Source organism: Dermacentor silvarum, chromosome 7 (genome assembly GCF_013339745.2).
Source record: "Dermacentor silvarum isolate Dsil-2018 chromosome 7, BIME_Dsil_1.4, whole genome shotgun sequence".
NCBI lineage: Eukaryota > Metazoa > Arthropoda > Arachnida > Ixodida > Ixodidae > Dermacentor > Dermacentor silvarum.
This window is the reverse complement of record NC_051160.1, coordinates 92,021,969-92,037,825: the sequence shown is the minus strand read 5'-3', so window position 1 is coordinate 92,037,825 and position 15,857 is coordinate 92,021,969. Positions and strand designations below refer to the sequence as shown.

The window sequence follows — 15,857 nt, the reverse complement described above, 5'->3', positions numbered from 1 at the left end:
TATTCATTTTCAATTTCTGCTCCTTCTTTCTCTTCTGGAGTCTCCTATGTAAGCGACACCTGCGCTATATTGCCGGACTTATTCAGCTCGTGCCCGGCGCTTGGCGACGACTTCGGGGTCGTTTGACTCGCGCTCTGCCAGCCGCCGCTTGCGTCGCTGCTCCCTCTTTCAGGATCAGCGCTCTGCTTCTCGGCACGGCCACAGCGCACACAGAACTCGTAGTAAAGTGTACTAGAATATAAGGGTAGCGTACTCAATGCGCACAAGTGGCAAAGGGGAGTCGAAGAACAAACGGAAAGTGCTCGAACGCGGTCACGGACGCTAGATCGTTCTCGACGGTGCAACGCCTTGCCTTGTGTACCACACGGATCGCGCATATTGCTGCACATGCTAACAAGAGACGCCGCGAACATTCACAGCGAGCACCGCGGCGTCGAAGCGCAATTGGAAAAGGGCGCGAACGCGGCGATTCTCCTTACCACCTCCAGGCGCTTTCCTCCTCCGTTTCTCGCTTCCCTCGCCACGACACACATAATCTCACTGATTTGAGAAACGGGGCATCTACGCTTGCGCATAAAAACGTCAGGGTATTCAGCACAAACTGTCCTTGTGAATCATTCGGAAGCATCAATGTCCTCGCTTCTTTTATTTAAAAAAACAAAAAGAAAGCTGAGCGAGATGTCAATTGCTAGCTTCTTTCTTTCATACAGAATAGAAGTTTGGAGTTTAAATTTTTCATGCATTGTCAGCATCACACTCTCTCCGACAAATAAAAACTTACAAAAAGTGTTTTGGAAAAAAAATAAAGTGTAACATGGAATCTTGCGGCCGCTATTGGCGTTGTCCGCATCCCAATTCCTGGTTCTACGTTGAATCCCAAAAGCCAATTCTTACAGTTTCATTCGAATATAATGAAGGGTAACAACAGTTCTTGCAGCCTACAGGGTAAAATACACGCAAATGGAGACACGCTTTCAAACAGCCATCGACTAAGCATTGATTGTCTTAGGCAATGTGTGAATTCATTGTCCCGATTTGCAAAGCACTGTACTATTTGACCCATCTCAACACGTCCAGATTTCTTCAAAGCGCTTCACGGGGCTGTAGTATTGCATTTAACTCGTTCAACGAGCATTACAGCCTACTACATGCATCTGGCACATGTCCATCTTCTTTTTTTGTTACTTTTATTTTCTTCGTGAACCGGATGTGAGGCTATTCTATATCTGGGGCACATGTACCAAATAATAAAAAGAAGCCTTTTGTTGCCGAACAGACTCCACGAAACTGTTCAGTTTACTTTTTTTTTAGAAATTGTGAGTCAGTGGTGAATCAGATATTCTGTGGTCTTTTTCGCGAATATTCCTATTCTATTTGAGTAGAAAAATTTTACTTTCATACGCCCCCTTAAATTTCTACGGCTACCATGCGCCAGGGAGCCCATTCCTGCCTCCTCCTGAGAAAACCCACGCATGTACTATGTGGACAACCAATAGCACTCTGTACGTGTCGCAATCCATGGACAACATAAAGGTTACTGTGCTGAACTGGTTCGCGAACTGGGTGGATGTTGCGAACCAGTTCACGAACCGTTATAAAACTGTATTTCTCCAAACCATAACTGAAGCTTTACGAAATGGGAGCGCGTTGAAACCGAACCCGAAGGGAACAGGCATATTTTTTTCCCACTGAACACCCTGAATAGGTATCAGTTGAGAATAGATGACTGTAGGGCAATTGGCGGTGAAGTGATTATTGATCAACCCTTGCCTTCCGCGTACCTAGAGGTACACAGGAGAAATGAGTGAGTGGGCGCAGGCTACAAATTAGGCATCAAAATAAGGTCATTCACAGCAGCTGCAGCACATACGCATGAAGAACTCGTGAGAATGAGTTGTGAAAACTCTCTTTAAGGGAAATGACTAATGGTTAAATTGATATAGACATGAAAACTCTAGTGTAGAAATGTAAGGGAGCGCACGTGAAAATACAAATAAGCTTTTTTGGCAATAATACAAATGTGCGAGCTTTTACTAATCTTCTAATATTCCTAGCTTTTCGTACAATGTAAAAGTAGTTGTGCCCGGTAAGCTAATATATTTTCTGGGTATTCATAACTATACCATAAATTTCTTGAAAATTAATATCACTTCATGCCTTTGAATGAACTTGAAAATGTCCCACAATGACGAAGTCCATGATCGTGAGGACGTTCCTGCTCTACCAATGAACATGAAATAGCTTATTGGAGTAATATATCCGAGGAACCAAATAAACGAACACACAAAACTGATAAAGCATAGGTTTAATTTATCGCAATCATGTCACCCTTCACGACGTCGTCTATCAGTGAATGTCCCATTCTATGTCAATTGACTTAGTACTAAAAGTTTTCTTTTTATTCTACAGCTGTCAATACCTAAACATAATATGATGACACATAAAATTTTTCCATCATAACTTTCTGTGCGTATCTTATGTTTCATACGAAAACATTCCTAGATGAGAGTATTTGCTCACATTTGTGACAGCTTCAGCGAGGTTCTCAGATTTTGGTCGCCAAGTTCTTCGATAATCTAACAGCCAGGATGTTCCCCCTGGAAATTATTAAGGCGGCAATCAATTTGAAGTATGACCCGTAATGCAGCTGCGAAAGAATTGGTTCGTGTGGAGTATTGTAGCAGAAACCTTGATAGAAATATTTTTTTAGTTCTGAGGAATCAAGAAACAATATTTACAAAGATTCAGTATATATTCTATGAAAGCCTGTTTGCAGATAATTCTATTAAAATACTTGCAAAATTATTTGGCGTTCCATATGGTATGTGTAACATATATCAATATTCCTTCGGTGCACTTTCATAAGCTAATCGCATAAATTACGCGAATCACAGCGCTCTGCAAACTATGATCCACAGCACAAAACGCATAGGCAAATTGATGTATTTTAGATCAAGCTTTCTGAATAATGCCTCGGACAGCGAACAATGATACTTTCACCACAACAAAGAGTGCACGACACAAACTGGCGAACTGCACAGAACAAGCATCCTGCCGTGAAAACGAACAAGCCTTGACTAATCAGATGAAGGGTCCATTCTGTAAGAGTACGACTAGTGGACTGCCTACTTCGGCTGTCGCTATTGGCTCCCGCTCCACGAGCGCGAAGGTGCCAGCCAGTCTCCTTCGCGCTCGTGAAGGGGGAGCCAATGGGGACAGCCGAAGTGGACAGTCCACTAGGTGGACCTTTACAGAATATCCCCCCCCCCCCTCCCCCGGTGCACGTCTTCTAATCCCGCACTCTCCGCTGCAACCAATCATGACCAAAAGAGATCGTTCCGTAATTGTCTATTTTTGTAACCGCCATTCCGCACACTGAGGAGTATGGATCACGAACCGTTGCACCGGGTAGTCAAGAACCGGTGCACGCTAATATCAGTGCAATCTGGAAAATTGCACTACAATTTTTGCAGTAAACACGAAGTTTTCACCGTTTATGTTCGCTTTGGAGGTCTACCATTAGCATCCTCATTTGCTGCCTTCTCATTTTTTCACAAGGCACCACGCACAGCTGCGAACCCAGTGAGAATTTACACGCCGGCTGGTGTTAATATTACTCTCATTATCAGCCCTAAAAATGCCGGCTGTATATGTGCGATCTTGTACAAAGAACATTTGTATATTTTTATACTAGAAGCATTGCCATTTTCGCTTTCAATAAAATAAAATGCACACGGATAATATGTCGAGGAAGCTGTATAGCAATAGTTGAATATTAAACGGCTTGTGATCGCACCTACCTGAATCCGACGTCGCCGTTGCTCATGAACAAAAAATAATAAAATGATGGGGCTATATTACGGCTTTTCTAGTTGTAGCAATTAACCACGCAGGGATAACGATGGCGTTTAAACTTTTTTCACGGGTTTTGCACGTTGCCCACCGTATGCCGCCGCTGAAAATTTTCTTCTATTTGTATGACTGAACAATGCACGCGGTGTCCGCGAGGGGCGCTGTGTGTCAGCTCGAAACTCCAGCGCTGGTTCCCCAAAGCGGCTCCTCGGAAGGTACGACCCGCTTTTGAAGCGAATCGTAAAGCTACGTGCGCGCATGAAACCAGGCAATTTCGGGCTCAGAAGACCGCTCTGGAGAGAGCAGCACAAGCCACAGCTCGCCGTCGACGCCGGGCGGACAGTTGAGTTCGTTTTAGGGAAAAAGACGCAAGGAGACTTCGCCGCGAACGCCTTCTAGTGCGTGCTGCCGAAAATGGAGCTCCTATGGAGCTGCTGCTCCAGCTTGGAGAAGGGGCTGTAGCCTGGACAGATGTTTATAGTGCTGCAAGTGCTACTGTGCTGTGCCACATGTGGCCGATTGTGATTGTGTATCTGTGCTCCTTTTTATCTCTATTTCTACTTTCCTGTCACTTTAGCTCCCCCTCCCCTCTCTCCCCAGCGTAGGGTAGCAAACCGGATCTCTCATCTGGTTGATCTCCCTGCTTTTCCCCTTTCTTCTGTTTGTATCTCTCTCCTCAAGCTTACGCTGTGACTGCTGCGTGTGCCGCGATAGCCTGTGACCTTTTTCACTTGCACGGTATGGCAATCTCATACAGATACGCTTTGTGAAATCTAGCACAAAGCACTGTTCTCAAAAGCTTGTGGCGTGCTGTTCGAAAAAGTGATGGGGCCCACCAATTGTCAATGCTGACGAAGACAAGGTCTATGTACAAGTTTGTTGGAGCGAGTCAATGAATAAGTTTTCTTTATATCTTCATTGTGTATTTTCCGGCTTAATTCCTGTGTTAATTAATGACTGAATAGATCTTATCCATGTAGTATTTCGCAGGGAATCCCGTAGACTGTTCTAGTTTAGCGTCAACACTTAGCTGACCCTTTCTTTTTTCACTAATATCTGATATTGATCGCATATACACATTATGTTATGTACATCAATTTAATCTTCTTGTGTCGCAACGTCTATTATGAGACTCGCGCGGCAGTATTGTACAACCCAGCTCTTCTGCGTCCCGGGTGGATGGATGCATGCTATGATCGAGCATCCCTTTTGAAACGGCGTGGCGGCTTGTGTCACGAAGCTCCATTTTTTTTTATTTTGCTGAATGTGATACCTATTGTATTTTGACCATACAACAAATACTATCATCAAACATATCCAGCAATTATTAGGTATATTTTCAGTTATCCTTCATTTGAAGTCTCCCTACGACTCTACCACCAAACTTTAACACTGCATTTTACTAATATCTATCCCTGAACCCGAACTGAGGCACTTCGTTCTAACTGGTGGTGGCACTGCTGTTAAGCTTGATGGCCCTTGACGGTTGTACGTCAGTGGGTGACAGCGACACAGGCCCTCACATCCCAATTTTTCTATAACGTGAATTGGATTATTTATACAAATGTTTGGTTATATGCTTAATTTTGGACTGTTTCCACGTGTTCTCGGCATGTTAAAAAATCATATGATACAATTTTAATCTTCACAATGCATCAGAAGTCACCGAACTGACCGCTTTCTTTCTGCAAGTGGTTCTTTTCGTTTCTTTCTGGCCATTTCTTTTTGGAAGTTAAGCAGATCCGACATAAGCCAACCCCATGTGCTAGCCGCAGTGTTTATCGCGGGGTTAATCCCGAGGGTTCATTAAGGTACGTCGGTCCTTCCACTGCGTGAAGACGGTTAACCAGCGAAGCTGAAGCATGCGGCCCCGGTGTTTATCATTGGGGTAATCCCGAGAGTTCATTAAAGTATTTTTCAAATATGAGTTGATACACACGTTCTGCTGCGATGCAGAGGAAGACGTCACTGACGGTGTGCCCGCAGTCTGCCACTGTCGCTTGCGTCCGATGTCTCAAGTTTGCTCGGTGGTGTGGTTAGCAGCATTCGCCCGTCATTACCGCTTGCAACTCTCCCAAATTAAATTGATTCAAAATTAAATCTGTTCGTTACTTAAGACAATAAATGGCACATACCTCCTTAAGAAATGGCTCATACCCCCGTAAAAGTGGACTCCCCCTTACGACCACAGAAGTGAAATTTTAAGCTGGAATGATGAGTGGAAACGCAGTCAGCTGTGAAAGAAGACGAAGACGACGAAAGCGGGAGCTGAGGCTCTTAAGCTACCTTGAAACGCCGCAGTCCTTGCTCAAGGTAATTTTTAAGTATAGTCTGCATATCTATTAACCAATCTGAGAAACCTTACTTTTGATGACATTGTTCTTTAATCTCTTTAAAATTACCTCTTATTCTTTGAGCAGGTGCTCGGGCTCGGCACGCCATCCAACGGCACGAGCGCAACCCGAGGGGTGCCAACGAGCCAGCTGCGGAAGAAGGCGACGACGCTCGATCCCATGCTGATGATTATAGTTTTCTGTGCACAGGCGATTTCGCCAAGCCACATAAGATTTCGCTTAGACATATAAAGCTTCGCTTTAAAGAAAACGCACATATCAGTTTCGGTTCTTTGTTGCGAACAAAGCAGCCTTCTATTCATAACAAATATTCATGTTGTCAGCGTCACGTCTTTTATATTTCTTTTAATTTTAAATGTACCCTTATTGTAAAATAAAACAATCACTGAAAAACAATTATCAGTTTTCGTCCGGCACGGGATTATATATGCAAACCGTGTAAGGTGTTCTTTTACTGACCATTATAATGCTGTTTATCATTTCCCCGATGGCAGTACATGGTAATGACTTACAGGCTAGTGAAATGAGATACATGTACGGGGAGTATTTTGTACAAACCATTTTCAGTTTCAGTTTAGATTGAATATCATATTACTTACATAAGACACAATGTTTCAGTATAGCTTACCATAAGTAGACATCTTGTAGCAGTGGCATTCTGGATCGTCTGCTTCCGTGCAAAAGCCACCGCTGTTCTCTAGCGTCGTGCAATAGACGTCACAAACATCTCGACTATCACATTTGTTCCGTGCTGGTGAAAATCAGGAGTTCAGAAAAAAGGCATTATTTATGGGTTTCAACGAAGCCCCGTTCAGTATGTAGTCATATCCTTCTACAGCGAATTGGGCCATGGTGGACTTTTTGAGCCTGCTGCTACAGCAGTAAAATTAAAGTCACTATATAAGAAAAGTACCGCCATCTACTCTTTCCTCCGCCGCCTCCTCTCCTAAAGCGCTTGCTTTTTCTTTACTTTTTGCTTGCGAAAGCCAAGTCGACGGTGGCACACCTAGAAAGTCCACGTTGAAGCTTTCAGGCCGGGCGCGCGCCGCCGCCACCGCCGGCGACTGCGGCTGCGCAGAGGACTTTCAACATGGCTCTGAGGCGGAAGAAACGAAAATATAAAGAAGTGAAAAGCGCGCGCTATCATCGTCCACTCGGAGATACAGTATAACACAAGAGAGAGCGAAGCGGCATTTGTCAAAGGATGGCGGTACTTTTCTTATATAGGGACTTTAAGTGAAATGAGCCGCCAGCACCAATGTATAATGTCACGTAGTTGTGACGGTAAAGAAAACAGTCGTAAAACTGTATGACGATACTGGTTGTTTATTGGGCGAACATGTGCCCACAAAAGCAAGCTACACTCAAAGCACAACGATAGCGGCGAACACAGTCGGCGATCGTCGAAAATCTGATCAGCGGAGAAACGCGTCGGCTTTTATACCTGAGTCATCGAAGGTTCCAGATTAATCCCTGATGCCCGCGGATCTTCCATAAACGCGTCGGTCATACAATCAGATAACATAAGCGTCGGTGAAAACAGGCAACGGAAAGAAGCATCGATTACGTTCTAGAAACTTCCGATACAGGCGCGTCCTGCGCCGAGCGATAACGTTTAACATTTGTTAGCCGGTGGAAAGCGGCCACCGGTGAAAGATATACATGTATCCGTGTCTAAAAACCCCTATATATAAAAGGTAGCGTCATTCTTAGATGATGAAGCCACCGCGCTCACCCCAGCGGTTCCTCCTCGCCGCCTCCTGTCGCCCCCGCCTTCTCCGCCCCTCCATTGGCCAATTCGTGTCACGTAGAAGCACGCGTTGCGCTTCTGTATATTTTTTTTCTTTCCAGCGCGCTCCGACCGCCATTCTCGGGCCTGTGCGACGAAAGTGCTGTACGCACAAAGGGATCAAACGTGTTAGGGACAAGAACTTCGTTGTAATGGCATGCTGCTGCGCCTGAAGTTGCCGCAACCGACAAGGCGCGGGCTAAATGCTTTTTTTCTTTACCATCCGGCGAGCGCAAACGCTTGCTGCAGGCTTGGTATTTGCGCCGTCTCGCATCGTCGCGTTGCTACTTCCAAAACGGCATTATTAAGGCCAGTTACTGACTGACGAAGCAAAATCGCACCTCAATAACTGCTCCGCAGGGCGCGATCCAAGTTTTCCGCGGATTTCCTCTGGTAGCGCGTTAGCTGTCCTCTGCCACGGCAGTCCCGACGTACGCGGCGCCACTGTCGATATCGCGCCTCGGTCTCGCTGGCCACGCCGAGCGCGACAGCGGAACGGAGGAGGAGGGAAGCGGATGGCGCTACTTCTTATATATAAGGCATTATCCGTGTCTATACCCTCCCCATAAAAAGCATCGTCCCGATGCTACAAACACGACAGCGAAAACAAAACCGCGCGTACAGAAAGGGACAAAAATAACAAAGCAACAAAGGACCTAAGTTCGTCAGCGGGCGTGGAAAGGCTTAAGACGCACCACGTGGATGAATTCAGGTCGTGCGCGGCGTCGCTGTGATTGCGAAATACCGTCTGGAACGATCTCATAGTCCAGTGCGCCAATACGTCGGATAATCTTATATGGTCCGAAATAGCGACGTAAGAGTTTCTCGCTAAGTCCTCGTCGGCGTATCGGAGTCCAGACCCAAACACGGTCTCCGGGCTGGTACTCGACGTAGCATCGTCGAAGATTGTAGTGTCGGCTGTCGGTTCTCTGCTGGTTCATGATGCGCAGGCGGGCGAGCTGTCGACTTTCTTCGGCACGCTGCAAATAGGTGGCAACGTCGAGATTTTCTTCGTCGGAGACATCGGGTAGCATGGCGTCAAGCGTCGTTGCCGGTTTCCTTCCATAGACCAAGTTGAACGGTGCCATGTGCGTCGTTTTTTGCATGGCCATGTTGTATGCGAAGGTCACGTACGGAAGGATGGCATCCCACGTCTTGTGTTCGACGTCGATGTACATTGCCAGCATGTCGGCGATGGTCTTATTTAGGCGCTCGGTGAGGCCATTCGTCTGCGGGTGGTAGGCGGTGGTCCGGCGATGGCTTGTCTGGCTGTAGCGCAGGATGGCTTGAGTTAGTTCAGCCGTGAAGGCCGTACCTCTGTCGGTGATGAGGACTTCTGTGGCTCCGTGACTCAGGAGGATGTTCACAACGAAGAATCGGGCTACCTCGGCAGCACTGCCATTGGGCAAGGCTTTTGTTTCGGCGTAGCGGGTGAGGTAGTCCGTAGCTACGACGATCCATTTATTCCCGGACGTCGACGTCGGAAAAGGCCCCAGTAAGTCCATCCCGATCTGCTGGAATGGTCGGAGAGGTGGCTCGATTGGCTGTAGAAGTCCGGCTGGCGTTGTCGGCGGTGTTTTGCGTCGCTGACAGTCTCGGCATGTTGGCAGAGAGGAGAGGCGAGGCCAGTAGTATTTTTCTTGTATCCTCGCGAGCGTGCGGGGAAAACCGAGGTGTCCAGCCGTTGGGTCGTCATGGAGAGCTTGCAGAACCTCTGGACGCAATGCTGAGGGTACCACGAGGAGGTAGTTGGCTCAGAGAGGCGAGAAGTTCTTCTTTAGGAGAATGTCGTTTTGCAAGAAAAACGACGCCAATCCTCGCCTGAACACCTTCGGCACAATGACGGTCTTCCCTTCAAGGTAGTCTACAAGGCTCCTTAGTTCGGGGTCGGTCGCTGTTGTTCGGCGAATTCGTCGGCACTGATGGGTCCCAACAAAGTGTCGTCATCCTGGTCGTCCTGTGGCGGCGGTTCGACGGGGGCCCGAGGCAAGCAGTCGGCGTCAGAGTGCTTTCAACCGGACTTGTAAACGACGGTGATGTCGAATGCTTGAAGTCTCAGACTCCATTGTGCGAGGCGACCTGAAGGATCCTTCAAGTTAGCTAGCCAACACAAGGCGTGGTGGTCGCTCACAACTTTAAAGGGCCTGCCATAGAGGTAGGGGCGAAACTGATGTAGCCCAGATGATGGCAAGGCACTCCTTTTCTGCTGTGGAATAATTTTCTTCCGCCTTCGATAGCGACCGGCTAGCGTAACTTACAACCCTTTCTAGTTCGTCAATCCTCTGCACAAGCACGGCGCCGAGTCCTACGCTGCTTGCGTCGGTGTGGACTTCGGTATCGGCGTTTTCGTCGAAATGCGCAAGTATTGGCGGCGATTGCAGGCGTCGCTTCAGTTCTTCAAACGCTTCGACTTGCGGCGTCTCCCACTTGAACTCGACGTCGGCCTTCGTGAGATACGTCAGTGGCTCAGCGATCCGTGAAAAATTCTTGACGAAGCGCCTGTAATAGGCGCACAGTCCAAGAAATCTACGCACTGCCTTCTTGTCAGCGGGCGGAGGAAAGTTGGAGATGGCCGCAGTTTTCTGAGGGTCGGGGCGCACTCCAGACTTGTTGATGACGTGGCCCAAAAACAAGAGCTCCTCATATGCGAAGCGGCATTTTTCTGGCTTTAACGTGAGTTCGGAGGTTTTCATTGCTTGAAGAACTGTTTCAAGGTGCCGCAGGTGTTCTTCGAAGCTTGAGGCAAACACAACGACGTCGTTAGACGAGGCAAGTCTGCCACTTCAAGCCTGCCAGTACTGTATCCATGACGCGTTGGAAAGTCGCAGGTGCCGAGCAAAGACCAAACGGCATGACCTTGAACTCGAAAATCCATCTGGTGTTATAAAGGCAGTCTTCTCCCGGTCCCTCTCGTCGACTTCGATTTGCCAGTAGCCGGTTTTGAGGTCCATCGACGAAAAATACTTTGCGTTGTAGAGTCGATCCAAGGCGTCGTCATTCCATGAGAGGGGGTATACGTCCTTCTTCGTGATCTTGTTGAGGCGATGATAATCGACGCAGAAACGTAGGGTTCCATCCTTCTTCTTCACTAACACCACGGGGGACGCCCACGGACTCTTGGACGGCTGGATGATGTCGTCGTGTAGCATTTAGTCGACTTGTTGCCTTATGGCCTCGCATTCGCGCGCCGAAACTCGGTACGGGCTCTGACGGAGTGGCCGGACATTTTCGTCGGTTATGGTACGGTGCTTGGCGACAGGGGTTTGTCGAACATTTGACGACGACGAGAAGCAGTCCTTGTATTGCAGGAGCAGAGCTTTTAGTTGTTCTTTCTTATGCCTGGGAAGGTTCTGATTGACGTCGAAAGTTGGTTCAGGTACTATAGTCCTCGTTGCTGGTGCACTGGAATCCGTGAAGGCGAAAACACTGCTGGCTTGTACTATTTCGTCGATGTAGGCGACCGTGGTGCCTTTGTTATTGTGCTTGTATTCAGGGCTGAAGTTCGTGAGCATCACCCTTGCTTTCCCTGTACGTAGCTCAGCTATGACTCTAGCGACGCAAATTTCACGGTCGAGCAGTAAGTGATGATCGCCCTCGATGACGCCCTCCATGTCTGCAGGCACTTCGGTACCGACGGAAATCATTACGCTGGAGCGAGGCGGAATGGTGACTTGTTCTTCAAGCACATTCAAAGCATGGTAACTGATGTTAGTATACGGTGGTATCGCGTTGTGCGTTGAAAGCGTTATCGACTTGGACCTTAAGTCGATGACTGCACCGTGTTGGTTTAGAAAGTCCATGCCTAGGATTACATTCCTGGAGCAATGCTGCAGGATTACGAAGCTCGCAGGGTAAGAGTGGTTGTTTACCGTGACTCGCGCTGTGCAGATTCCAGCCGGCGTTATTAGGTGGCCTCCCGCTGTCCGGATATCGAGTCCTTGCCAGGCCGTCCTCACCTTCTTCAACTTGGCGGCGAACGGGCCACTGAAGACGGAATAGTCAGCTCCAGTGTCGACGAGAGCGGTGACGCTATGACCACCGATTAGCACGTTTAAATCGGTAGACCGTCGTCTGGCGTTGCGGTTAAGTCGTGGCGTCGGATCACGGCTGTGTCGGCTTGCTCCGCTGCTGCTACGTCGCGTCGGTAGGTCTTCTTTCGGCGGCGAAGTGTTGTCGTCAAGGCTCTTACTAGGCGGTGTGCTGGTGCCTCGTTGTGATGATGCGCGAATCGTCGTCGTCGGGGGCGGAGGATCTTCGGTATTGCGTCGTACAGCAAGCGCACCTCCATCGGTTGCTGCTTTTAGTTTCCCGGATAGGGGCTCACTGACCGGCCCCGGGCCGGGCCAGTGTATGGTCGGCGCTGCGGTGACAGGTAACGTCCTGGTGACGGCGAGCGTGAGGGTCGTTGTGGTTGCCACTGGGCTCCGGCGAGGTAGTCGGCGATGTCGCGTGGTCGCTCGCCAATCTGTGGACGCGGCGCGTTGACGGCGAACCCTCGTAGGTCCCTCTCGCGGTATGGGCATCGGCGGTAGACATGGCCGGCTTCCCCGCAGTGATAGCAGAGCGGGCGGTGGTCGGGGGCGCGCCAAATGTCCGTCTTCCTCTGGTAGCTGCGCTGGGCGACGGGCGGGCGTGCTGGCGGCGGTGGACGACGGAACTGCGACGTTACGGGGCCCTGGCGCGAGCGCGGAGGGGGGCCTTCACGACGGGCGACGGCGGCGTAGGTCATCGCTTGCGGCTGTGGTTGAGGCGATGCCGGAACTTCTGGCACTTTCAGTGGCCACTGAATCTCTTATTTAACTATGTCAGCGATCGAAGTCATCTGCGGCTGTGACCTGGGGAATAATTTCTGCAGCTCTTCCCGTACAACCGCTCTGATTGTCTCGCGCAGGTCGTCGGCGCTTAGCGCTTGAGCTTCGGCGTAGTTTGTCAGTGCACGGTGGTTGTATTGCCTGGCTCGCATTTCAAGCATCTTCTCGATCGTTGTGGCCTTCGAAGCAAATTCTGCCACAGTCTTGGGCGCGTTGCGCATCAATCCGGTGAATAGATGCTCCTTGACGCCCCGCATCAAGAACCGAACTTTCTTTTCCTCAGACATATCGGGGTCGGCGTGGCGGAAGAGGCGAGTCATCTCCTCCGTGAAGATCGTGATGTTCTCGTTCGGCAATTGCACTCTGGTTTCTAATAAAACTTTGGCCCTTTCCTTTCGCACGACATTCGTGAAGATCCTCACGAAGTTCTCACGAAATAGGTCCCACGACACCAGGGCGGTCTCTTGTTCTCAAACCAGGTCCGAGTAGCGTCATCCAAAGAAAAATAAACATGGTGCAGCTTGTCCTCGTCGCTCTATTTGTTGAACGTCGCGGTCCTTTCATATGTCTCCAGCCAGGTTTCATGGTCTACAGCCGATGGTCCAGGAAAGGTAGGTGGCTCCCGAGGTTGTTGCAGCAGGATGAGGGACGCTGGTGCTGCCATTCTGGTCGTTGACTTGGCCTTGATTACAGTGGTCTTTTCGGGAAGAAGTCCGTACTCCGGTAGAAGTCCTTGCTGCCTACGGCTGGCTCGCTGGTCTTTGGCGACGTTGGTCTCTTCCTCCGGTTTCGGGCTTGGGTCGCGGCTTTGCGGGGGCTTCTGGTGCATGAACGAACTAGCACCTCCACCAGATGTCACGTAGTTGTGACAGTAAAGAAAACAGTCGTAAAACTGTGTATGACGAAACTGGTTGTTTATTGGGCGAACCTGTGCCGACAAAAGCAAGCTACACTCAAAGCACAACGATATCGGCGAACACAGTCGGCGATCGTCGAACATCTGATCAGCGGAGAAACGCGTCGGCTTTTATACCTGAGTCATCGAAGGTTCCAGATTAATCCCTGGTGCCCACGGATCTTCCAAAAAGTTCTAGACAATTCGCGTCGGTCATACAATCAGATAACATAAGCATCGGTGAAAACAGGCAATGGAAAGAAGCATCGATAATGTTCTAGAAGCTTCCGATACAGACACGTCCTGCGCCGAGCGATAACATTTAACATTTGTTAGCCGGTGGAAAGCGGCTACCGGTGAAAGATAAGCACGTATCCGTGTCAATATATATGCAATCATGACCATAGAAAGCGCGCACACAATTAAAGACATAGTTATTTGCCTGTGGACATTACATGGAAATGACTACCAAAAATTGTGCTTTTCTGTATCTCTTCTGGTGTTGCAGATATGTCACGGGTCACGCGTTGACCCGTGACAATATATATATAATCACATTATAAGAAACCAGCAAACAATGACACCAAGAACAACATAGGGGAAATTACTTGTACTTACTAACTGAAATAAAGAAATTATAAATTCATGCAAGTGAAAACTGATGAAAAAAAGGCCGGCAGATCCCACGCCCTGTGGGAATCGATGTTATGCGAAGCAGGTTGCGGGGAGCCTACCAAGTTAACAACACGACCATGAGAGCACCAAGACATAAGCGGCTGTTTCATGACCTACCTGACACGCATGTCATGGCATTCATGTCATGAGTCCTCAGGAGTCCCTTTAGCTACACCTTAGATACCTTAAGGCGAAAGCCTTAATCATGCTCATGACTGGCTTCGACTATCAACCTTTAGCCTTTTCCTTCACTTAGCACCACATCTGACCCCATTCAACTAGTTTTTGAATGTTAATCTTTTTTCGCTGAGTCATTCTCATTTTTTCTGAGTCATGGTCATGACTATGATTTCGAGCACCATCCTCTGGTGTTTCCTTCATTTAGTACCGACGTCCAAACCTATTTCAGTGGTGTTTGAGTGCTACTTTTCTTCGGTGAGTCAGTGCCATTGTTGTTGATCATGCACACGACTGACTTCTACCATAGAGTACTGCACGGGCCGATTTTTTGAGCCCGGGTCCAGCCCGGGCCCGTTTTCATGTTGGGCTGCCCGCCCGAGCCCGACCGGAAATTATCTACGTTACCTGCCCGGCCCGGCCCGCCACCCCTTTATCTTAGGCCCCAGCCCGGCCCGAGCTCGGCTCGAAACCAGCCCGAACCCGGCCCGAGACCGAAAAAAACATGTTTTTCAGAGTCGAGATGCGCGAGGATAACTCGATGCATGTTACATGCACACCACCAGAAAGTCCGAGCCCAGCCCGGGCCCGGGTAACAAAGCAGATGACGTGCCCGAGCCTGGCCTGAGCCCATGAAGAAACTGCCCTACCCGGCCCGGCCAGGGCTTTCGGGTAAGCCCGAGCCCGTGCAGTGCTTTATTCTACCAGCATCCTTTACTGTGTCCTTCACTTAGAGCCATAGAGCTTGTGTGGGTCCCGGCTCACTTGCAGGTAGCAGGCAACACCATCACTGACTACCATGCCCGAGAAATGTCAATCCGGGCAGTGCACGAGCCGGAAGAGCTACCGCACCCAGTTTCCAGCTTTCGGCACATTACCCGGATGTACCGAGAGGAAAGGTGCAGACTGCCAGCCCCGCACCCCAAACTCACCAGGCAACAACAGACCATCCTGCGTCGAGCGCCGGTGGGATCGCTTGCACATCCCGTACTGATGAACCGCATGTATCCTGCGGAACATGATACGCTCTGTTCTTTTTGCGAAAGGGAAAAGGGCACCCTGCCGCAAATCTTGGTGTAGTGCACAGAACTCAAGACCCCCCCCCTCCTCCCCTTCCTGCCAGCACCCCCAATCCCCAAGCCCTTGAGCGATGGGAGACCTTGTTATCCAGCCCCACCCTATCGATTCAGCTCGCACTGACGGACAGGGGCCAGGAGCTGCTGGGAACATATGGTTCCCGTAACTAGGGAACAGCCCCGTCTGGTGCCTGCATGCACCACCAATATATTTTGGGCCCAAAAAAT

At 49.1% G+C, this 15,857-nt stretch overlaps 1 protein-coding gene across 2 annotated transcripts in view; it reads right to left on the bottom strand.

Moving 5' to 3' along the window:
• LOC125946866 (uncharacterized) overlaps nt 1-6,954 on the bottom strand; it is a 37,419-nt gene extending 30,465 nt beyond the window's left edge. For both annotated transcript variants that reach the window (XM_049670977.1, XM_049670978.1), the window contains exons 1-2: nt 6,835-6,954; nt 2,521-2,597 (exon numbers count right to left, since the gene is read on the bottom strand). In XM_049670977.1, the coding sequence (XP_049526934.1) occupies nt 2,521-2,597; nt 6,835-6,847 (90 nt within the window). In that variant the 5' untranslated portion in view covers nt 6,848-6,954. The remainder of the gene's footprint in view (nt 1-2,520; nt 2,598-6,834) is intronic.
• Nucleotides 6,955-15,857: the final 8,903 nt, after the last annotated feature.